The sequence below is a fragment of the Diabrotica virgifera genome, chromosome 6, assembly GCF_917563875.1.
Source record: "Diabrotica virgifera virgifera chromosome 6, PGI_DIABVI_V3a".
Classification (NCBI taxonomy): domain Eukaryota; kingdom Metazoa; phylum Arthropoda; class Insecta; order Coleoptera; family Chrysomelidae; genus Diabrotica; species Diabrotica virgifera.
The window spans coordinates 236,136,507-236,162,649 of NC_065448.1; the positions used below are offsets into that span (position 1 = coordinate 236,136,507).

The 26,143-nt window shown below is 33.2% G+C and overlaps 2 protein-coding genes across 6 annotated transcripts in view; one reads left to right on the top strand and one right to left on the bottom strand.

The window, feature by feature from the left end:
• LOC126887340 (RNA helicase aquarius) overlaps positions 1–26,143 on the top strand; it is a 200,932-nt gene that overhangs the window by 49,405 nt on the left and 125,384 nt on the right. The window lies entirely within an intron of this gene.
• Positions 1–26,143, bottom strand: part of LOC126887342 (G-protein coupled receptor Mth2-like) — an 83,256-nt gene that overhangs the window by 2,168 nt on the left and 54,945 nt on the right. For 4 of the 5 annotated variants that reach the window (XM_050654791.1, XM_050654793.1, XM_050654792.1 and 1 more), the window contains exons 2-7: positions 18,271–18,527; positions 13,253–13,436; positions 10,908–11,092; positions 7,981–8,150; positions 4,489–4,627; positions 4,332–4,430 (exon numbers count right to left, since the gene is read on the bottom strand). In XM_050654791.1, the coding sequence (XP_050510748.1) occupies positions 4,332–4,430; positions 4,489–4,627; positions 7,981–8,150; positions 10,908–11,092; positions 13,253–13,436; positions 18,271–18,515 (1,022 nt within the window). In that variant the 5' untranslated portion in view covers positions 18,516–18,527. Of the gene's footprint in view, positions 1–3,455; positions 3,613–4,331; positions 4,431–4,488; positions 4,628–7,980; positions 8,151–10,907; positions 11,093–13,252; positions 13,437–18,270; positions 18,528–26,143 lie in introns of all 5 variants that reach the window. The other variant, XM_050654794.1, reaches the window with a different exon arrangement.

Below are 26,143 nucleotides of genomic sequence, written 5' to 3' on the forward strand. Positions count from 1 at the left end.
CCTATGAAATACGCATTTTAAGTATTTTTTAAAATTAGAATATAATAAACAATTTCTGAGAAATGTTAATTTGTTTATAACAATTTTTTTTAAACATTTAAAGATTATGCAAAAAATGAAAAATTTATATTTTGTCGACAAAATATTAAATAGGCATCACACCTTTATAATCTTTCTAAGTTTGATCAATGTCTCATGATTATTTTGGTTGTTATTGCGACTGTAAATTGTTAATTAACAATTAAATTGTTGCTAAAATATTCGTTTCATTTTCACCGGCTTCTGAATTTATAATCTATACCAAGAAAGCTTTTATTTCACCAAGCTATATAAGTATTGATAAATAATTACTGGCCCAAAAAATTTATTTGAAAATTCGAGATTTTGTTGGGAAAACCCACATTTTCCGAGGAAAATTTTCGTCGGAGCAAATCGGGAAAAACATGCCTCTATGTAGAATTAATTTGGGGTGAATTTTTATTTGAGTGTTTTTGGTGTAAAGTTAAAATCTTCGGAGTTATAGAGCAATAATTGAAAAAAATACGATTTGTCGGCGCCATTTTGTTTATAAAAAAAAGTAGCACACTATCTGCGGACTTTGCATACCTATATTAATAATATATAGGATCTTATAATTCGATTCCAGCAATAAACTTGCTGGTAAATAACCTTTCTTTGTACTTTATTAATTAGACCAGCGTATATAACTTTTTTTTTCAAAATTCAAAGATTATGCAAAAAGAAGAAAAATTTATATTTTGTCGATAAAATATTAAATAAGCATCTCATCTTTATAATCTTTATAAGTTTGATCAATGTATCATGATTATTTTGGTTATTATTGCGATCGTAAATTGTTAATTAGCAATTGAATTGTTGCTAAAATATTCGTTTAATTTTCTTAAGTCTTCTGGAATTACCGTCTATACTCTATACCAAGAAAGCTTTGATGTCACTAAGTTATTTAATTATTGATTAATAATTACTTACTTAAAACTTTATTTGAAAATTAGAGTTTTGTTAGGAAAACCCGCATTCTCCGAGGAAAATTTTTGTCTGAGCAAATCGTGAAAAACATATCTCTATGCAGAATTTAATTGCGGTGAATTTTTATTTGGGTGTTTTTGTTGTAAAGTTAAAATCTTCGGAGTTATAGAGCAATAATTGAAAAAATACGATTTGTCGGCGCCATTTTGTTTATAAAAAAAGTAGCACACTATCTGCGGACTTTGCATACCTATATTATTAATATATAGGATCTTATAATTCGATTCCAGCAATAAAATTGCTGGTAAATAACTTTTCCATGAATTTTGCTAATTAGCCCAGAGTACACAGAGCAATGGAGATTCCAATGTTGAATGCCCTCAGAGACAGAGTTTCAAATAAAATAGTTAGCAGAAGTAAGCACTACGAGCCTAGTAGACCCACAGCTTGACGTGCTATTCTTTTCCACTCCCTTTTGTCACTCGCTTTTCTTTCCCAGTTCGTTACGTTAAGTCTTCTCATATCTTCTTTAACTCCGTTATTTCATCGTGATCTCGGTCTTCCTCTTTGCCTTTTGCATGCCAATGCACTAGATAGTACCATTCTGGGAATTCTTGATGGAATCGTTCTTTGCACATGGCGCAACCATCTAAGTCTTTGAGTCTTAATTACTGCTAATATGTTAGGTTCTTGATAGGGCTCAGTTAGTTCGTTATTTGTTCTTCTTATCCATTGCCCATTTAGGTTTTTCCCACCAAAGATTTGGCGCAATATTTTCCGCTCCCAAAATAATAACAACTCTTGGTGTTTTTTGTTGTAACCCATGTTTCAGAGGCATACGTCACTATCGGCCTTATTACGATCTTGTAGGTTCTTAGTTTTGCTCTTCGAGATATATTTTTGCTCCTTAACAACCCACTGAGAGCATATATAGCGCGGTTCTTCTTCTTTTTCTTTTTGTATAGACATGACTCTGTCTGTTTTTTAAATGTGTCTCTAGTAAGTTGTCGTTCCATCGTTTTCGTGGTCTTCCCACTGATTGTCTTCCTATTGGGAAACCGTCTCTCGCTGACCTGACTACCCTATTTGTTGTCATTCGGCTTATGTGGTCATTCCCTTCTATTCTTCTGTTTCTTACCCAGTTATTAATGATATACACCTTGCATCTCCGTCGTATATCTGTACTTCTAGCTCTGTCCCATAGAGTCTTACCATCGATTTTTCGAAGGGTTTTTATCTCCGCTGTTTCGAGTAATCTTTTTGTCCTCTCTGTGTCGAGTCGTGTTTCTGCCGCGTATGTCATTATTGGTCTGATGACTGTTTTGTAAATTCTGCCTTTCGTTTCTTTTCCGATTTTTTATTTCTCCATATTGTGTCATTGAGGCAACCTGCGGCTCTATTTGCTCTAAACTTGATCTTCCACTTCTGTCTCGAGCCTTCCGTAGCTAGATAGTGTTATGCCTAGGTATTTAAACTCCATCACTTGTTCTATTATCTGACCTTCCAGCTCCAATTTACATCTTATTGGATCTGCTGTTATAACCATGCATTTTGTAACTTTTGTGAGAAAATTGACATCTTAAATTTTCTGGCGATTATGTTGAATTGGTGCAGCATACGTTGTAAATGATCTTCACTTTGAGAGATTAGTATTGCATCGTCCGCATAGCAGATTATTTTAAGTTGTTTTTCTCCCATTTGGTATCGTTTTTAGTTCTTACTTTTTTTATTATTTCGTCCATGATCAGGTTGAACAATATAGGACTCAAGGAATCGCCCTGTCTTATCCCATTGCCGGCTTCAATTGGGTCAGTTAGTTCATCTTCCACTTTTACTTTTGTTGTGTTGTTCTGGTAGATGTTTTCGATCGTTTTAATTATTCCTAGAGGTACCTCTTTCGAGTATAACAAATGGATAACGTCCTTTAATGTGACCCTGTCAAATGCTTTCTTAAGGTCCACGAAACATAAATATGCCGGTTTGTTGTATTCCAACGATTTCTCTTGAACTTGCCTCATTAAAAATATAGCGTCAGTGCATGACCTTCCCGACCTAAAACCTTGTTGTTCTTCTGCTAATCTTATAATTTCATTCAATTTTTTTGTTATCACTTTGGTTGTTAATTTTAATGTGTTTAATAAGTTAATTCCTCTGTAATTCTCCGGTTCCGATATAGCACGGTTGCCTGACATAATTCTCTTCTGTATTTCTTCTTCACAGTTGGGATCTCTTGTGGAGACAGTCCTTAAGTACTCAAATCTTTCAACTCTAAAAGAATTACGACACTGAAATGAACCTGGGCGGGACAAGCTGACAGTGGACTCAAAACTGCTAATGGTGATGATGATATACAAGACATGCAAAGGAAACATACATAAACCTTAAGAAAATTGTAGTGCGATTTAACAATGAGATAATATACAAATTGAGAAACATCGTAGAATACCACACAGTATAATAACACTAACCAATAACTGAATTTGGACTGGCTTGGGTATTCTGGGCAATCTCCATTTGAGCATTATTCGGTTAGCGTAGGCCCTTTTGACTTTTTTTCTGAAGACTACCAAGATTAGGAATATTACTAATCCCTGCGCGGCTTTGGGAAAGTCGCCGGTAATAATCCTGAAATGAAGAATGTGTTAAGATAATTGATTGAAATAATCTAAAATTACTTGGTTGAATTAAATGCATGTTTATGTTGTGGTGCTAGTAGCATGTGGTCACTAGCACCACAAGACAAACAATTGAAAACAGTTATAAACTGAGCTTCAAGACCTTCAGAGCTCTTGTAGACGAGTTACAGTCTACAGGACTGGCGCAGAGTCCGAATAATGTTTATCAAGCCCAGTCTTGGCTTTATAAGTTTTTTTTTTGCCAAAAAGCAAGCTTTATTACGACACGAAATTTCTTTTTATCAATTTTTCTTAAACCGTTCTTAAACTAACACAAGTTGCTTCACTCAAAATACTCTATCTCATAAACTAATAGATCGACAGCTGACAAATTTATACACGCATCTTTTGAACGTTAGGGCTGACTAAAAATCATATGGATTCAATAACAGTAGTGCCATCTATGTGTCAGCCTACCAACTTTTCATCCCACCTGTTAATTTACTTAAACTTCTGAGCGCCACATTCTGGGAAAGGCCCGATGGCAAAAGGTCAGTTGGTCGCCCAAGAAAGAGATGGAAGAACGCAGTAGCCAGTGAACTACGCAAAATGGGAGTACAGCAATGGGAAATAGCTGCTCAGGACCGACAACAACGCGGCCAAGACTCACAGAGTTGTAGAGCCAAATGATGATGATGATGATGATGATGATGATGTTAATTTACTTACCATAGCCATTTAGGTGCATCATTTTCGAAAATGGTTGATATAATTTCAAAGATCCAAGTAATTCCCATTACAAAGAATAATTTCACGTACAATTTTAGTCTAAAATATTCGTTAGTTATTATTATAAAAATATAAATTAATTTTTTTCTAATTTTACCTGAATTTATTTACAACTGCTTTTGGACAGTTTTTAGAGCTTTTCCATAGTTGCACTGCCGTCCAAATAAAGAATTCTATATTGATTATAAGCAAAACCGCAACTGGTCCATTGAAATAGATGTTACTCTCTCTTACAGCTAAAAAATATTGTGTGAATAAATATTCACAGATAATTTTTCATTTGCAGTGTTCAAAAATGTCTGTATTTCTAAAGGTGTGGGGTGGAGTCAATAGTTGGAATTAATAAGGGTCGTAATTTGATACAGCGAAATAGTTATTTTCCTAACAAGTGCCGAAAGTCATTCTTTTCCGCACGCGACTGCAGTTTGCCGAACGACGCGAAGCGGGAGTTCGGCAAGCAGTCGAGTGCGGAAAAAAACTTTCTGCAAGAGTTAGAAACAATATTTTTTCTATGAGTCTTTAAAAAATTACCAAATCTTAATCAATTAATTTAATTAATATGAAAATATATACACAAATTAATTCTTTGACAAGGTTGTCAAAACCAAACTTTCAATATAATTAGTTAGCATGACGACGATCTTGGTTTCCATGACGATGATTCAAAACGACTGTTATTGTCTACCGATTTGACTTTCGAATATTATGTCAAAATAATTTTATTTCATCGAATTGTCGCGTTAATTTCATTAAAACAGGGACACAATAAGATATACTTAAAATAAATTAGTAAATAATATCTAAATATTAGTTTATTGCATGTATTATAATTACTTTAAGGCCATATTAACATATCTAAATTAACACGCGTGCGGAAAAGTAAAACCGCGTGCGGAAAAGTAACACGCGTGCGGAAAAGTAAAACTTTCTAAACTAAAATGCGTGCGCGAAAGTAGACATTTTTGCACGCTCGTAGAAAAAATATAATCAAACTCTCAGAATCGTTCGAAATAAGCAGTGACTTGGAACAAGAAAATGCGCTGTCACTTCTCCTTTTTAATATAATTCTAGAGAAAGTAGTAAGAACAGCACAAAATTAGAACAGAATTACTGATAGTAAATGGACCCAAAATTACTACTAGCATACGCGGAGACATTTACATTGTGGGAATCACAGTCACCAATGAGAATTTCAATAAATTGGAGGTAGAGGCAAAGAAAACTGGGTTAAGGGTAAATGAAAAGAAAACCAAATATATGTGCATCAACAGTCAAAAGAGAAGATATAGAATAGGGCAAAATGCTACAATAAACCCATATAACTTTGAAAGAATGGAGAGTTTTAAATATCTCAGAGCAACAATCACTGCAGATAACGATATCACGGAAGGGATCAAAGGGAGAAATCAGGCCGCAAACAGATGTATATACAGGGTGTCCCAGACTAATTTACCCACGCTATATCTCTTAAACGAATAGAGATTTTCGAATGGGACAAAAGGTGATATATTCTACTTGTAATACACTTTAATATAGCTTACAAAAAAATCATTCCCGTAAATTATCATCCCTTAGTTACAACCCCTAACTTTAATTTTTTTAATAGCACCCTGTATATTTTTTTATAGTTTTGGATGTGGTCTTTTATCGTATATTCAACACATCTTTTGAAAATAAAATCGGTTCGTAAATAACCTAGAAACTATCAGTTTATTTTTGTTAAATTGTGTGTCCCAGACTAATTTGTCCAGGCTATATTTCTTAAACGAATAGAGATTTTCGAATGGCACAAAAACTGATCTATTCCATTTGTAATACACTTTCATATGGCGTAGAAAAATTCATCCCCTAAATATTCATCCCTAACTTACAGGGAGCTATTTAAAAAAAATAAAGTTAGGGGTTGTAACTAAGGGATGAATATTTAGGGGATATTTTTTTTCTACGCCATATTAAAGTGTATTACAAATGTAATAGATCAATTTTTGTCCCATTCGAAATTGTCTATTCGTTTATGAAATATAGCCTTGATAAATTAGTCTGGGACACATAATTAACAAAACTAAACTGATATTTTCTTGGTTATTTACGAACCGATTTTATTTTCAAAAAATGTCTTGAATAGACGATAGAAGACCACATCCAAAACTATAAAAAAATACAGGGTGCTATTAAAAAAATTAAAGTTAGGGGTTGTAACTAAGGGATGAATATTTAGGGGATGATTTTTGTGTACGCCATATTAAAGTGTATTACAAGTAGAATATATCACCTTTTGTCCCATTCTAAAATCTCTATTCGTTTAAGAGATATAGCGTGGGTAAATTAGTCTGGGACACCCTGTATACAGCCTCCACAATACCATTAAATCTAAGAGCCTAACACGAACATTAAATATAAACATCTCGAAAATAAAAATAATGACAAATTTGGTACCCAACCAGAACATCAGTATTGGTGGAAAAGAAATAGAACTAGTAGATAGATATAAATACCTGGGACATGAAATTACGATTGGCAGGGATAACCAGACTCATGAACTGAAGAGAATAATCGGCCTTGGGTGGGTAGCATTTGGAAAACTGAGAGAAACTTTTAAAAGTGAGTTGCCCACATGCCTAAAGAGAAAGGTATTTGATCAGTGTGTCCTCCCAGTCTTGACGTACGGATCAGAAACGTTTACCTTAACGAAAGCCTCGGCTACCAAACTAACAGTCACGCAGAGAAGAATGAAGCGGTCAATGTTAGGAATGCGAGACAAAATCAGAAACGAAGAAATCAGGAGAAGAACAAAGGTGACTGGCATCATCGAAAGGATAGCCAGGTTTAAGTGGAGATGGGCAGGACACATAGCCAGAATGACAGATGGGCGATGGACAAAGAGGTTATTAGAATGGAGGCCAAGAGAAGACAAGAGAAGCGTCGATCGACCGCCTACAAGATGGACTGACGACTTAACAAAGCTAAATAAAAACTGGATGAGAGCGTCGCAGAATAAATGGGGTTGGAAACGAGGGGGGGACACCTATGTTCAGCAGTGGACTTTTGAGGCTGGATGAAGAAGACGAAGATCAAAGATCAGAACATAAAAACAATGATTAGACCAGTGCTCATATACGCATCCATATGACCATGCTGACCAAAGCAATTGAAAGAAAATTTAGATGTTTTGAGAGAAAAATCCTCAGAAGAATCTTTGGACCTTATCACGACCCTTATAGCAACCAATACCGAATGAGAACAAATGCTGAGGTCAAGCAGATGTATAGAGCGAGCGACGTAGGCCAAGAAATTAAATACCAACGTCTAAGCATAGACTCCCTAATAACCGCCATGCCAAGTTAATCTGAGAGGAAGCTCCCACAGGAAGAAGGTCCTTAGGACGCTCACGAATGCGATGGAGAGACAATACACGGCCAGATTAAAGAACAATGAGGCTACACCCCGGGTTGTAGTGCTACGAGAAGAAGAAGAAGAAGAAAAATATAATATTATTTTTCGCATGTGAAAAATTGAACACATCTAACTTCAGTCACAAATAAAAAGAAAATAGCAAATGCAGCTGTAAGTTGCAAGTTTTTGTACTTACTTTTAAACCAACATCTTGATATTCCGATTCCTGGATGTATAGTGGACAGTCCTGCGGGATGTCCGTAGTGCATTATTAATAACCAGCACACGGCTAAAACTGGAGCACCAATTCCATAAATGTGGTACAATAATTTCCATCTCTTAACATTTGCCAACCATTTTGGTTTTCTGAAAGATACAATAAGTTTAGTTTTGGATTAGATATACGCGACTAAAGGAAGCGCTAAAATCGGCAACACTGCTTGGAGAATGAGTTGCATTACCACTGTCGAATGATGAATGACTGAATGAAATCGGCACGAATCAAGTGCATTAGGTGGGCGGCGGGGAAGCAACGTTGCCATTTATAGGCCATATAACTAATTTAAAAATAAACAGTATGTATATTTGTTTTACGTTATTACAGATAAAACTGTTGAAATTATATACGTTTTCTGTGTTTTGACTTTTACTTTTTAACCTTTTAAGGAAGTTTTAGTTTAGTTTATTTAGAAAAATATCCTTGTCAAAATCCTTGATCCTTGTCAAAAGTCAAAATATTCCTACTTGTACTTGAAGCTATAAAATATTAGGAAGATTTTTGTAGAATTGCAATTCATTTAGTAGTTTTTTAGAAAAAATAAACTCAAAAATTACTAAGGTTTTTATAAGTTATTTGTTAATAACAATTTCCGGTCCACTTGGAAAAATTGAAAAAAAAGTACATTTCAATTTTGAAAAATATATAGAATCAAATAAAAATGGTATGAAAATTTGCGGCCCACTTAGAAACATTAAAAAAAATGTATTAAACAAGGACATTCACTGAAAATCTGTGTTGGAATTGCTAAAAAATGTTGTTAATTAGATTAGTCCAACTATTTTTTTGTCCCAAACAATACTAATGCTGTCGTCAAATAAGTATTGCGTCATTATTATTTGTAAAATTACTGTTCTATCAATAAATCAGTGATTTTTATTACCATTTATTAATATGAGATATTATTTGAATAGTGTCATACTTATTCTCAATTGTAATAAAAATAGATTCATATAATAAAAAGCGATAGATGACATAAAAAACAACATCCATTATTTTAATAAAATTTAGTATACAGGGTATTGTGGATATCCACAACATCTTAGGACCAAGGTATACAATCAACGCTTACTGCCTGTTCTCACTTATGGTTCCCAAACGTGGACTTTTACAAAAGCTATCGAAATCGAACTAATATCGAAATGAATAAGAATCGCTATAAATTGCATCTGTCATGGCGGAGTCGAAATTCAATTGCGACATCGAAATGAATTAGAATCAGGCCCCGGGAGGAGTATGTCCAAAGATTAACCGAAGAAGGCTAATTAGATAGATATATACAGGGTGTAATCACCTGCATAGGTACTCATTGAACTAATAGACTTATGCGTATTATCTATGCAGATAGTAAAATGAACGGTGGGTTTCTCGGGTTGAATCGGCGCCAAAGAAGGTAAAGATGGGTTTGTTAGCCAATAATATGTCACGAATATTGTGTCTTGGGATGCACGCGGTATTAACCACATGGACTACCTTTAAAAGGGGAAAACAATTAATTGCTAGTATTGTATCATCTTATTGGCTCGATCTGATGAGGAATTGAAAAAGAAAACGATCGCATTTGGCCAAGAAAAAAGTTGTTTTTCTCTAAGACAATGCAAGGGTGCACACATTTGTAGTTTCCATATAAAAAATCTATGAATTCTTATGCTACGAATAAATAAATAAATAAATTCAACATTTCAACAACATTCAAAGCAACAAACACATTGAAATCTATCCTATCTAAAACTAAACCTAACAATGAACAAGAAAGAACAAAGAATTGCATTTATAAAATACCTTGTGAATGCGAACAATTTTATTTAGGTGAAACATCAAGACCATTAAACGTTAGAATAAGAATAAGAGAATTGGATAGATCTCAAATATGTCAACACGCATGGGATAATGAACATAGAGTTCAGTGGAGAGATTTAAGTATAGTCCTGAAAAAATCAGACAGTAAAAAGAGAAAAATCAAAGAAGCGGCTCTAATTATGCTAAATGAAATTAATGAAATTAAAAAAAATATTTAATTATGCTAAACCAATTGTGTCGTAAATTCCTCGGTAGCATGCAGTAGGATGTGGTTACCCATACTGAAAGAGGAAGTCAATAGAAAGAAAATACCACGATTAGTAAGTCAATAACATATCGAGTTAGTACATATTTTATATTTTGGTATTATTTATATATCTATGTATTATTAATATTATTTATAATTTAAACATATTAAAGTCAGAATTTGGTATTAGTTTCTTGAGAGTAAATTAAATGTAAGACCAAATACTTACGATGACGGGATAGTATCACGAGGTTTTTCCTGGTTTTCCCTCGTGATTTACTATGGAATCTCTAACGCGAGAATTTTACTGTCATCGTTGCATTTGGTTTTTTTTTTAAAGACAGATCACATGCTATGATTTTTTTGTGACGGATATTCTTGAGTTGAGGTTGATTTCATGTAATCGAATGAACTATCTTTCAGTAAAGTCGTCCCAGGAACGCAACTCATAAATATTGGCAATATCATTTTAAAGTCTTCTACTTTAAAATGTATAATTGCCAATATGAATGAGTCAGCCTAAATAAATTATTAGAAGAATATTTTACTTAGCAACAACATTTTTGTTTAATTTAGTAGTATTTTGTATTTTGACAACGACACCCGACTTGGGCGTCGAAAAGTTAATAAAATTATTTTTTCCAATTTAATTGTGGCTTATTTTCTATATAAATAGTTCTTCATAAATACCTGTGTTTTATTCAAAAAGTGACGAACTTATTGATCTGCCCTCGTATATTTTTTGTAAGAAAAATGATACTACAACTAATATACAGCTTAGAATTATAAATATACTTACACAACTTCGTTCCATATATGAAAGCACAGTACGTTGAGCCAAAAGAAAGAATATAAGAAAGAAAAATATAACAAATATGCCAAAAAGTGACAGGGTGCATCTTCTAGATGTTCGGAGAGGTTTATTATACACAATGTGAGATATGCTATAGCCAATGCCGTTATGGAATGTAGTATACAAGCGTCCTAAAAATATTTAAATAGTTAAAAATGATACATCAGTAATATAAAGAGTGAGAAAATTTCGTATTCATTCATGATTTTATCTATCCTTAAAAGTACTTTTTATCAGTTTTCATTTTTACCATGTCTATACAAAATTCACATGTTGTATATTTTTTTCATAAGAATTGTCACGTAGATGCAATATTCAATTAACTTACTCTTCTTCTTTTTGTGTAGACATGATTGTCTGCATTTTTCAATTTGCCTCAAGAAAGGGTCTTCCCACTGATAGTCTTCGTATTGGGAAATAGTCTCGCCGTCTTTATAACTATATTTGTTGCCATTCGACTTATGTGATCATTCCATTCCACTCTTCTGTTTCTACCCAGTTAATAATGTTCTCCACCTTGCATCTCCGTCGTATGTCTGTACTTCCAGTTCTGTCCCATAGTCTCTGACCATCGATTTTTCGAAGGTTTTTATCTCTGCTGTTTCTATAGTCCGTTCCACCTTGACTTTACAGTATAAGGAACATAAGCAATGCAGTCCTTATGAGAGTTTTTAGCGCGGTGATGCCGATTTTATCAAAAGCATTTGTAATCGAACATTGGAGAGATTAAATTAAAACCGTTTAATAAAAACAATCTACAATTTTATGATTCATATGCGTTTAAGTTTATTTGATATACTATAGTTATTACGCATATGAATCCTAAAATTGTAGATTGCCTTTCTAAAACAGTTTTAATTTAACCTCTCTAATGCTCGATTCCAAATTCTTTTTTATAAAATCGACATCACCGCGCTAAAAACTCATAGGGACTGTATTGCCTATTATTAATACTGTAAAGATAAGGTGGAACGGACTATACCATTTTTTTGGTCTCTCTTTGTCAGGTCGTGCTTTTGCCACATATGTTATTATTTGTGTGATGCCTAGATTTTTAAACTCCATCCCTTGTTTTATCTGACCCTCCAGCTCTAATTTACATCTTATTGGATTTGCTGTTATAACCATGCATTTTGTAACTTTTGTGAGAAAATTAACATCTTAAATTTTCTGGCGATTATGTTGAATTGGTGCAGCATGGTACACGACAATTAGACCGAAATCATTAGACCGAAAGTAGTAGACCGAACTCATTGGACCGAAAAGCACTTTACCGAAACCTCACTAGACCGAAGAGCATTAGACCGAAATGGTACATAAATTAAAAAAGATTGCAGAAAATTATGCTAAGATTTTGTGTATCTGTCGTTTTGTTTGTTGTATTTGTTTATATTATTTTATATAGACTGTGTAAATTGTTACTATGTACAGTCTAATATGAAATAATTTTTATCCGTTAAACTAATTTTATTAGTGAAGCTAAAAATAAAGTAAGGGTAGAGTGACGTTAACACCATTTTAACTGTTTCTAATAACCATACAAACACCATTTAATTGTAATTACATTTGTCTTATCTATGTAAAAAGAAAAAGAAAAAAATAAACAAAAAACAACCTCTAAACTCGCCAGTACGTTGTGCTGCCAGTCCTAAGCCTGGATAAAGGGTAAAGAGAGGTTGATGTTACCCTTGCTCAGATTGCAATCCTGTTTGAGTACCCTGTATTATGTACCTTATGCTTTTCGGTCTCCTGCTTTTCGGTCTCCTACTGTTCGGTCTAGTGAGGTTTCGGTAAAGTGCTTTTCGGTTTAATGAGTTCGGTCTACTGCTTTCGGTCTAATGATTTCGGCCTCTTTGCAGTAAACCGTTCAGCATACGTTGTAAATCACCTTCGCTGTGAAAGATTAGTATTGCATCGTCTGCATAGCAAAATTATTTTAAGTTGTTTTTCTCCCATTTGGTATCCCTTTTTAGTTGTTACTTTTTTATTATTTCATACATCATCAATTGAACAATAGATAGTCTTATCCCATTGATAGCTTCAATTGGATCATATTCTATTTTTACTTTGATTATGTTGTTCTGGTAGAGATTTTTGATCGTTTTAATTATTCGTAGAGGTACCTCCCTTGAGTACAATACCCCGTGAAACCCACCCCTAATTATCATCCCAAATGAAATTGATAGTTACCGCCTTACAATTGACGTAACTTATGTCTCTATTGTTGTATGATCTGTAACTGTCATCCAAGTACTGACCTAAAATAGGCCATAAGAAAAACGTACACCTACCTGTATATGCAGTGAATAAGGAACTAATAAATATATTACGACCGTTAGCAGAATGAAAAATATAGAAATGAGCTCGAATACAGTAGTAATGGTTCTTGCTTTTATATCCACATCATCGTCGACATCTGTTGCACAAACTATATACACTTCGAGTTTCTTTGACATTAACGTAGTACGGCAGTATCTAAAATATAAAATTGTAGTGTCTTAATATATCATAAAAGAACCACGTATTAACCATTTCACTGCGCATGACACGGATCCGTGACGGGCTGAGCTTTCGGACAGTGCTTGTGGCACGGGTCCGTGACGGGCTGAGCTTTCGGACATTGCTTGTGACACGGATCCGTGACAAACGCACATTCTAACTTTCATTGCCAGTAGGAACTGAGCTTCTGTACATGTCTTCCAATAAAATGTAGCAGTGAAAGGGTTAAAATAAAAAAGCACCAATATACAAGCCCTCTGACCTAGTTGTATAATTTGTATTACAACCAAACTGCCAACATTAATGAGTTGACAGAGGCAATTTCCATATAGAGGAGTGAGACAAGGATGCATTCTGTCCCCAGTGTTTATGTACTCTGAACATACCTTCGAGCAAGTACTAGTACTGGGAGAACTAAAGAAAGGCTTATTAGACAACGGATTGCCTCTAAACTAGTCAACATTAGATATGCCGCCGATGACGGGGTACTTTTTGCAGAGAGCTTAGATGGTTTGCAAAGAATAATGATGCGCATATTAGGATATAAGTAGAGAATATGGACTTAATCTCAATACGAAAAATACAAATTACATGGAGGTCAGTACATTTTGTTCAATCATTGGTGAATAAGTTATGAATGATTGGTTCTTTCGGTACATTTTCTGATGAAGCAATATTCACGACAAATGGAATCATTTCATCCCAAAAAATGTCGGTATTGGGCTAGTGAAAATCCTTATTACAGGATTCAACGTAATAGTCAATTTGTTAAAAAGATGCTTGTTCCCAGATCTAAACAATAAATCTGAAAATTCTCTTGGAACAACTTTCTAGTAACATCCTTAATATCTGCCTTTTACAATTTGTAAGGCAAGGAGTCAAGCAAGGAGTTACAATTTGTAAGGAATTGTAAAAATAATTCTGCGTATCCGACGCTCTAGCGGTAGCGACATCTATTATGTGGAAAAATCTACCTCCCTTCCGTCTTCTTTATTCGTCGTCTCCTGGCCTTATACATTGTAAAAGGCAGGGATTAAGGATGTTAGTAGAAAGTGGTTCAAAGAGAATTTTTAGATTTATTGTTTAGCTCTGGGACTTCTCATTTCTCTGTAATGGGATGTCGTTACCACTAGAGCGTTAATTCCAATAGTGTCACTAAACAAAATTTTCGAATTTTAGATTTTACCGCTATTTATTGGCAAATTTCGAGCACTACAAGAACCTAGTAAAATTCGGTAAAGTAATTTACTAACGTGGCTCGAGAAAAGGCATCAATGTCACTATGACCTTTAGAGCAAGTTGACAGAGGCGTCAGTACTAAACTGTCATTAAAACGATAAGTACGCTTTAGTTGTGGATAATAGTTCGAACGTTAAGTGGAACAACGTCACCATTTGTTTAAGTGCACTTTTCCGTTAAAAGTGTAGGTAAGTTAGTGGTGAATAATTGAATACAATAACGACACTTTAGTTTTAATGTCAGTTTTCCATGCACTTTTTTGTTTAAGGTCATTATAGCCTACAAAAGTTACATACAAATGTTTAATAACTAACTTGATACAAACCGATCTTTTTCATTTAATGTCACTTTTCCGTTGTTATTATAATGAAAATTAATAAAAATCTTAGTAAGACAAGGTATTTTCGGTATAAAGTCGTTGTACTAATAATTTTTTCAACTAAAGTTTTTCAATTAAAAAATACGGTGCTACTATAGTTTGCAGTCTACCGTCGCGTTTCTACTATAGCTTGCGGTCTACCAAGATATGCTATGTATAAGCCGACAAAAGAGTCTTTATAAAGTGAATAAAACGCGTAAGTTACAAGAATTATTATTTAAATTTTACAAATTAATAGGTACTTTTTATTTATTTAAATTTATGTGCCTTGGCTACAATGACCATTGCCACAAACAATATTGGATATACAATAATTAATTAAAAGGATGACATAACTAATTATTATTACAGTTAATTACTAATCCTTAAATACTAGAATAAAATTGTGACAAAAATATTAGATTCTACAATCATTATTATAGATACTAACTAATTATTACAATAATTAATCACTGAGTTCTAAATAACAGATAGAGATTAAAAAGACAAAAGATCATATTCTGTTAAATAATTTCAAGCCTTTCAAGGAACTAATAGGTACTTAATAATAATAATTTAATTTTTCAAATGAATTTCCTATTTTAAGTTTAGAAAAAGCCAATTTTGTTTAGTATTCACAACTAAAATACTAAATTATTATTGTGACAAGGTATTAACTTGTAAAATTCTTCTTACTTGTGGGTTTAATTCTCTTTGTAAAGATTATTTTTTTCGATGTATACGTGTTATATCAGCATGTCGGTTTATTACCATAATCTTTTCTCAGAAGGGTTTGAACACAATGATGAAAGGCACTTTTGTAGGAGAAATAATGTTTATTGCTAAGTACCAATAAATATTACAATATGTATACAATAAATTTTATGCAAATTTAATTTCTTTACTAAGATTCAAATAACACCGTAATCCTCTCCCAGGGTATGCGAAACCTTTCAGGTAAATCACACCCTCGAGGTAGACCGCATACTATAGTAGCACCGAAATACATCGATGACTTAATTATACATTTAATAGAATGTGGTTTCTGTTATATCGAATATGTCGAGAAGCCGTAAAATACTAGGACTTCTACTGTAATTTTACTTTTAGTTACTTTTACTTTTTAGTTTAGTAGTCGATTTTTGGTTTCTCTTACCAGACAATACAGGTTTTGTTTATAATTTAATAAAAATTTACATCTGCATTTTATTTTTGAGAGTTTATGTGAAGAATTTAGCTGTATTTACTACAAAAGTTTGCTACCCCTTTTTTAACAAATAACGAGTTAAACAAAAGTCCCTATAATATTAATAGGAAAAACGACACTATAGTACTAAAACCAAAAATTACATAATAATGAAATCATCTTCATGCTTTTTGTATACAGCATAAAATCATAATTTCTTATAATAATTAATATCTGTTAAAGCAACAAGAATGCTTTAGTTATTTTTCAAATATTGTTATTTCTATAACAACCTAAATCTAATTTTGCTTCTCCTGTAAAATACACGTTTTTGTTTAATGACAGTATAGAAATTAGCGTGCGGTATGATACGCAGAATTATTTTTACAATTCTGCTTAAGGCCGTCGGTACATAATTCGCAAATATTTTACGGCTATCCCTACTTTTTCTGTCTCTACACGGCAAATTATGTGTAGTAAAATTCTCACTGGTATGGATATGTAAACTTTACTTGACAATGTCATCATTAACTTTAAAGATGGCTTTTGAATGTTCTTGGATAAGTGTTACTTGTATAATTAATTGCCTTAATTATTAATTCAGTTAATTAATATGATTATTTCATTCATAGGAGATTTTGACCAATAGAAAGCTACAGAAATCTAAATTAGACTGATAATTTTTAATAATTTCCCGTCGTTAAGTATATTACGTCAGATGCCCTTCGTTGCTACGAAAAAATACATTCAGTGACATTAATGACAGTTGATGTTTTAAAAATTATAAAAGTGATGACTTTCAACCGTCAAATATATTTATAACAACTGTGTGTTTAATAGTACTAATTTGTACTTACATAAATAAATTACAATAAAATTTTGGTTTTGAACAGTTTTATTCATGAAATAATCGCAACAAATTGCACTCGATCTCTAAAATTAATATAGAATTTTAGAGCTCTTGTGCAATTACTACCGATAATTTTTCACTAACTATGTATTCAGTGATTGTAATAATTTATCTGCTGTACAACAAAAACTAATAATCAATCGAGAAAAGAGGAAAAGCGATAAAGTGATTTTTAATAATATATTGTTACTATGAAACGCTTACAATTTTGAACATCTTCAACAAAAAAATACTTGGATCACTGAATATATCCTGGTGTATACTCTGCTTTGGATCTTCCATAAATAATAAACAATAAATAACTTTTTATTAAGTTCACGTCTTAAATCAATTATTTATCAAATACACTATCAATATTATTTAATCAGCAACTCAAAATATTCCCGATGCCATGACAAATATTTAAAATTGTCACTGTCTGACTGACAATATGCTGACAATATTCTATTCGACTGAGTGCGTTGTATGACAAAGATAGATTTGGAAAATATTACCACCGACATTGTGTTCATTTTTTTCGAATTTTGAAAAAACCATTAAATATTTTTGAACAATTTAAACGTAGAATGAAAGAATAAATTATTACCGAGGGCCGAAAGTCCCTTAGAATAAATAAAAAGTTTATTTTGATGAGATATTTGAAATTAAAAATCACACTAAATTTTCTCTTAGTTTTTCACCCCTGTAACTTATTAAAATAAACATTATATAAGTTCTCAGGGTCTTTCGGCCCTCGCTAATAACGTAATCTTTCATTCTGCGTTTAAATTTTTCAAAAATACTTATTAGTTTTCTCAGGATTCGAAAAAAAAATGAATCCCATTTGAATAGTATTGGAGCAGAAACTACGTACCCAGCCCCTTAAATAGGCAGCTTCGTTTCGTTTCGATTCAGAGGTGTTTATATAGCCCCACTGAAGATGTCTGGAGAGACAGAAACGTACGTATGGGGATAGTGGATCACCTCTGAGCCGAAATAAAACAAGCTGTTTTTTAATTTATTATTCAAAAGATTAGTTCTATCCGTATACTTTCACCTGAGATATACCCAGCAGCTTTTTTCAGGGAAGTACGCTGCCCTTATTTATTTACGGTAATAAATAATTCAAATCACTTACTCTCCAACAGGAACAACATCTTTGTCATCTAAAATCAAATTCCCCTCAGAATCATGGCTAAATTTGATAGTTTCATCACTGACGCGTAAAATGTAACTGTCTTCGCAATTCAGTGCCATCATTTTTGCCCCATCGGAGCAATTATGTCCTGGTGCCAACTGATTCGGACCATTGCAGCACATAGATATCGCATGTATTAATCCTACGTGTGCTATAATTAATACGAAAAGAATTTTGGACATCATGGTCTAGGTGATCTGGAATAAAAAGTTGCGTTTTAAATTTGTGATTGTTATAAATACGACAAAAATTGTTAATAAAACAAGGTACGTATTATTGATTTCAGAATTTCAGGTATGACCACAATCATTGATGAAAAATTAATTTATATTTATTTATCTATGTAATCCCCTGTGAGCTATTGAAAGATAATCTATCTATCTAATCAGCCCTAAACATCCATCCTTGGATATAGGCCTCCTCTTCCTTCTTCCATGCCTCCCTATCTTGGGCAGTTTGCATCCATTTTGACCCAGTGTGTTTCTTCAGGTCATCTGACCATCGCATCTGTGGCCTTCCCCTTTTTCGTTTGTGGTTCCATGGTCTCCAATGTATAATCATCTTAGTCCATCTTTCATCCTTCTGCCGTAGGGTATGTCCGGCGAACTTCCATTTAAGCTTTGCTCCTTGGGTAGAAACGTCTTTCACTTTTGTTTTGTTACGGATCCATTCGTTTCTTTTCCTGTCTGATAATTTAATGTTCAGCATTTGTCTTTCCATGGCTCTTTCTGTCTTTGCTATTTTTCCATATTTTCTTTTGTAAACGTCCATGTCTGAGAGCCATATATTATAACAGGGAGTATACATTGATTGAAGACTCTTGTTTTTAGATATTGCGGGTATTTTCTGTTCTTTAGAATATAAGACAGTTTTCCGAATAATGCCCAGGCCAACCTTATTCTTCTCTTTATTTCTTCGGTCTGATTTTCTTTATTTAATCTAGTGATTTGTCCTAGATATATATACTCTTTTACTTGTTCTATTCTTGTTTGTGCCACTGTAATTACTAGTTCTTCTTGTTGATTGGTCATGGTTTTTGTTTTACTGTAATTCATCTTCAGTCCTATCTTTGTCAATTCTCTATCTAGTTCTTCCATCATTCTTTGTAATTCTTCACTTCTTTCTGCTATTAATACAATATCATCAGCATATCGTAAGTGATTCAGATATTGCCCGTTTATGTTTATACCCAAACTGTCCCAGTGCAGTTGTTTGAACACATCTTCTAGCGCTTGGTTGAATAACTTGGGCGAGATAGTATCTCCTTGTCTTACTCCTCGGTTTATTTTAATAGGCTCCGTTTTTTTCATTAGCTTAATAGTTGTTGTTGCCTTATCATATATATTTGTAATTAAGTCGGTATATCTGTAGTCTATTCTGCTGTTTTGTAGGGAATTCTTTACTGCCCAGTGTTCTACACTATCAAATACTTTTTCGAAGTCAATAAATGCCATGTATATCGGGATATGATATTCGTTAGCTTTTTCGATTAATATCTTCATCGTTAAAAGGTGGTCACTTGTACTGAAGCTTTTTCTAAATCCGGCTTGTTCTCTTGCCTGGTATCCATCTAATTTAGTTGTTAATCTGTTTGTTAATATCTTGGTTAATAGTTTGTACATCACATTTAGTAAAGTTATGGGTCTGTAATTCTTTAGATCCTTTTTATCTCCTTTCTTAAATAGTAACAATGTTACTGCTTCGTTCCAAGTGTTGGGTATTTGTTTTGTTATTAATATTTTATTCATAAGTGTGTACAAAACTTCTCTAGTTGTTTTCCCACCATTTTTTAGCATTTCTACAGTTATCCCGTCTTTTCCTGGCGATTTATTATTCTTCATCTCCTTGAGTGCTCTTTTTATCTCATTCTTACTGATTTCTGGTTGTAAGTCGGAATTGACATTTTTTATTTTTATTTGTAATTGCTTAAGGATTTCTTGTGTTGGTTTCTGTTTTGTATTGTAGAGGTTTTTATAATATTCTTGTGTTATTTGTATAATTTCTTCTATATTATTGGTCTCTATGCCTTCTTTGTTCTTTATACTATTAATCTGTATGCTTCCAAGCTGTGGTTTTAAGCACTTCATATTTTTATTTTGTTCAATGGTTTTTTCTATTTTTTCTTCCTGTACTCTCCTTTGACTTACACCCTTACACCCTTACCTTGGCCTTACACCCTTGCCAACCCTCAGCATCTCCATCTTCGACAGTTCTCCATGTTGCTTCACTTTTTCTGAGATTTCTACGTAGAGGTTTACTAGCAATGCCACTAGGTGTTTTGGAGCACCTATTTCATGCAGGTCTTTCCACATTTTGTCCCATCTGGCACAGTCGAATGCTTTATTGTAATCAAGAAAACACACATAAGCGCTTATATTGAATTTCCTTGATTTTTCGACGATCTGTCTTAGGTTTAGAATATATCAATAGGTTCATATTACCTACTTAAAGGACTTAAATTCAGTCCTGTAAGTAGTACAGGAGAATGAAGGCATTGCTTAATTTGAAATATCGTAGGAATAAACGTATTGCTGTATAAAAGATTTGAAAAATAAAAGTTTTGGTCGAAAACGGCCCATCACGGCTTTTTCTTTATGCTATCAAGCTTAGTTTTTAAACCAAGAGGAGTAAACTAAAAAGACAGATTCACACCCAAGAAAGTCACTAGTAATATCACCAAATACATCTTCTTTTTTGGTTGATCATGTCGGTAGTGATGTTACAAAAGTAACTATTCGTTACAAAGTACTCGTTACTTACGAATACCGAAAGTAACGATTATTATACAGAGGCAAATCGTTACTTTGATTACTCTGATTACTTCGTTACTTCGTACCAATCGTATCAGAGCGAGTAACGACTATTGTATCTACTTCGATTACTCTGATTACTTAGTAATAATCGTATCAGAGCGAGTAACGACTATTGTATCTACTTTGATTACTTTGATTACTCTGATTACTTCGTAAAGGTCGTTATTATATCGGAATACCTATACAAAATACCTACCTACTGAGAAATACGATTCTCGATATGACTACCGTTACTCAAATACAAAAGTAATCATAGTAATCAAAGTAACGAATACTGTAAATGATTACTTTATACAAAATACCTACCTACTGAGAAATACGATTTTCGATATGATTACCAGTACTCAAATACAAAAGTAACAAAAGTAATCATAGTAATCAAAGTAACGAATACTGTAAATGATTACTTTATACAAAAGTAACGATTTGTAACGAATACTGGAAAGTAACTAATCAACATCACTACATGCCGGCCTTCGACGGTAATCCATAAATATTATATTACACTAATACGTCGCTAAAGTGTTTAAAAACAACTGAATTTTATATAAAAGCAGAATAAAAATCTACAAATTAAAGAAATAACGCAGAAAATACAGAAAATCGCTGATATAACTTAATTAACTGTTGAAATACCATTAGTTAATCAATAACCATTAGTGTCAAAATTGGATGACAGTGAAGTAAACTTGCCTGAGGTTGTACCAATTACAAACAAGCTTTACGGCGCGGGAAATTTGAATTACTCCTCTTGGTTTAAAAACACACTATAGTTATTAAATAATTCTCGTAATTGTAAAAAATTGTTGTATTAATTAATTGTTAGTGCATTTGTTGCAACACCAACGTTTTTAAAGATAAGCTGTTTGATATATTGCTTAAGATGACAGGTGAATATATCAAGTTAACACAAAAACATAACAACGTGTGTTTTGCACACTTATTTGTAACGTCATGGTAGGTGGTATCATTGATATTAAAAGTTAGTTGCAGTATCACGTAGATATTGTTTATTGCTTTGATAATATTATGCACATTAAACCTTTTTTTAAATTAACATGCGTGCTTTTCCAGGAATACAAATTTGTGTATTATATCGTTATTATATGTCGTGCACAAGGGACTTAATATAGGCGCCTTTTTATTATAGTCTATGGTTTGTTTTTAAACCAGGAGGAGTAATTCAAATTTACTGCGCCATAATGCTTGTTTGTAATTGGTCCAACCGCAGGCAAGTTTACTCCACTATTATGAAATTTTGACATTAATGACATTTATGAAATTTTGACACTTTTAGCATTTCATAGGTTAATTAAGTTATATCGGCGATTTTTTGTGTTTTCTGCGTTATTCCTTTAATTTTTAGATTTTTAGTCTGCTTTTATATAAAGAGCAGTTGTTTTTAGAACTCTTTAGCGACGAATTAGTATAATTTAATATTTATGGATTACCTTCGAAGGCCGACGTGATAAAAAAAAATATGTATTTGGTGACTTTCCTAGTAACTTTCTTGGGTGTGAATCTGTCTTTTTAGTTTCCTCCTCTTGGTTTAAAAACAAAACATAGTAAAAATAAAAAAAATTCGTCACTATGAAAAATTTAACATCCAATATTAAAATCAGAGATATGTTAACCGTAGACAAGGCATACTGAGCAAAAAAGCGTAACGCGCGGCAGTCGATCGGTGGTCTATCTATCTCTTTTTTACAGGTTATTATATCTATGATTAAAATATCTCTCAATAGGGCTTTTCATCGATTGTCATTTGTTTCGAGCTTCTGTCATAGGTTGTATAATCCGTGTATGTATATTAATATTATACACGGATTATACAACATATGACAAGCTCTAAACAAATTACTGTTGCTGAAAAGCCCTATTTCAAATAATATAATATCGATCATATGCGCTTGTTCACTTGAAACCCATTTTTGGTCAGGGTAGTCTTGGAAACAATTGTTCTCGCTCAACTGACGTTCTGCAATGTTTAGTTATGTTTCTAAACGTCATGTTGACATTTTTCCGACTATGAAGGACCTTGCTAATAAAGTTTACAGAACCTAGAGTGCATATCAACGCAAAACTGTATAGGTAGGTACTTAATAAAACTTTCCAATATGGACATATGTTATACAACTATGGGGTACGGCTGCAAACTCAAACATAGAGATATTGGAACGCTTCCAGTCGAAGGTACTACGGACCATAACAAATGCACCTTGGTTTATACCAAACAGAGAAATCCGAGACGATCTCCAAGTAGCCACAGTTAAGGAGATAGTGAGTGAATACTGCAGCCACTATTTGGTAAAATTAGAAAATCACCCAAATAATCTTGCACTGAACTTGCTAGATAATAGTGAGCAGACTCGGAGACTGAAGAGGCACAAACCATTGGAGCTACCATATAGGTTCTAAGCAGCAGTGAAGTGTAGTGCAGTTCAGTGAAGTACTTACCCTTACAGGGCAGAGTTCAATAATTTAAGAGACTAGTGGAGTCTTTGTTATTACTGGATAACAAATCCAAATTTATACATACACTCCTCTGAACAAACAACAAACATGCTTATAATTTTTATGTATTGATTGCATGTAGTAAATATCCTATAATAAAAAAAAATAAAACTTTGAACAAGCTCCATTGAAGCTCTTACGTGGTGTCATTGTTATGCACGAAAATGTTCGGTCTTATGTTGCTAAGTACTGAAAGAAAGTGTACAACGAAAGAAATGAATGATATTAGAGCATCCACCCTATAGTCCTGATTTATGGCCTTGTCATTTTTAAATCTTTGGGCCACTGAAAAAGGTAATTCAGTCGGACAAAGAAATATAAACTGCCATAAAATAATTCTTCGAACAACAACTAGGAGAACTTTTTAAGCAGAGTATAATAAGGGTAATAGTAAGCTGGCGAAGAGTTGTAAGGCCATTGATAATGATGAATGTTTGATATATTAAGTTCTGCACTTGGTGGTTCGAGAAATAAATCACCTGAAAACAATACTATTGACTTGTTTAAATGAACCAATTTATATCTTAAAATACGATGGCGCCAAAGTTATATCTAGTATTCGTAACATATTCAATTAATAAGTTTCAGCAACAGGGTCGAATTATATTAAAGAGTAAAACATTATTCAAAACCTGATTTCCGAAGGTAATTTAGATACTTAAAATCCAATGAGTTATCGTTACCAGCATCTAACACCGCGATAAATTTTGCACCTTTATAGGCCTGGATCCCGCGTACCAAAAAAAAGTTTGTTGATAGCAAGCTGAAAATTTGTTAATAATTTAACGATGTCTAGTCGGACAAACTTTGATTGTGGACCAGGTTACAGGTTTCGAACGTCAGACCACGAAAACGTCCTGTTTATTTTGTCGGACAGAACTTCAAATTGCTTTGTTTTTCTTTCATTAAACTCTCATGAAAAAGTCAGACTGCTATTTATCACCAACATAATTCCTGTCATTTGACATGTTATGTCCGAATAAGTCCTACACTACGTGTCGGACTTATTTAAATGCCCAATGTAGTTCTCGGACAAACATTTTTTCATATATTATATGAAGTTTGCTATTGAATAAACTTAAAAACAACCTGCTAGTTTTCACAATCATAAACTTATCAATACGACACGCTCCACTATTAACCCTTAAACGCCCAATCTTTTATAGGTTCCATGTAAGCCCAAGGGTGGGTAAAAAATGTCCACCTCGACAATAGCTAGTATATTTATTGAGAGTTGTTACCAATGTTAGAAAATTAATGAAACAGAAGAAATGGTAAGAATCTTATGCTTAGTAAACAGTACCGGTGCTAGCGTATAAGGTACCCGCCTGCAAAGGTGCCCGCCCTAACATCAGTATTTCGTGTAACACCAGCAGAAAAAAAGCTCATTATGGCACCTCCTAAATAACGGCGCCCGCCTGCAGTGCATCCCTTGCAGGCCCGTTATCGCAGGCCCTGATAGTAAACACAGCATCTTCTAAAATATTAGTTTAAACGATGTACAAACATTACAACAAAATTTGTACATCAAAATTAACATTCCAGTAAAAGCCAGTAATTCAGATTTGTCGATTTAGTGTGGCGAATAATTATGTCGATTATGTAATTATACGTCGATAATTATGTGCATTATGTTTCTGCCAACGAGAAATTATATTATAGAAACCTTTACCCAAGGGTGGACTTTTTGTGCCTACGCATATTTTGAATTTAAGATATTACTTTTATTTTTAAAAATATCGCTAGAACCAAATTAACATTCGATAAAGGGTCGTCTTTTTAACAATAAATAATTTTTGAAAAATTTTTGGAACACGTAATAAATATGTTGTAAGGGAATACGCATTAGGGGGACATTTTTTATCCACCCTTGAGCGTTTAAGGGTTGAAATCACGTTCCAAAATATTAAAACTTCCCCTGTTCCAGTGTTCCCTTACTAATAGACACCGTTAAGCTATTATAACAAATTTACAGCTTGCTATTAGTCAACTTTTTTTTGGTGCGCGGTATCCAGGCCTATTATCTTACTAAAAATTGTCTCTAATTTAAATTTATAATAATTGTTAGTTTATGTAAATACACTTCTTCAAAATTAACGTATAATCTTAACATTGGGACATTTTTTATGTCTCGAATTGTCCGATTTGAGTGATTTTTTTAATTTTGTAATAAAATTGTTGCTAGACAGATAAATGTCATTTTATACCAGGTGTAACAAGCCTACTGTGTTTTTTTCTCAAGTTAGGAACACCCTGTGGAATATTCTAGCATTTATAAAATATTGAAATTCAAACTCAATTGCAGTCTAGGCTTTCTTTACATTTTTTTATTCATTCACTTATGTTCGATAATAAAAGAGATGTGTACTTTTATGTTACAAATGAGGTTTGCTATTTGGTCTTGATCAATATCATCCAAATCTCGAGAGCTACTGTTTCTACCTCTTGTAAAGTTCTAGGAGGTGACAAACGCTGTCGTAGTATTC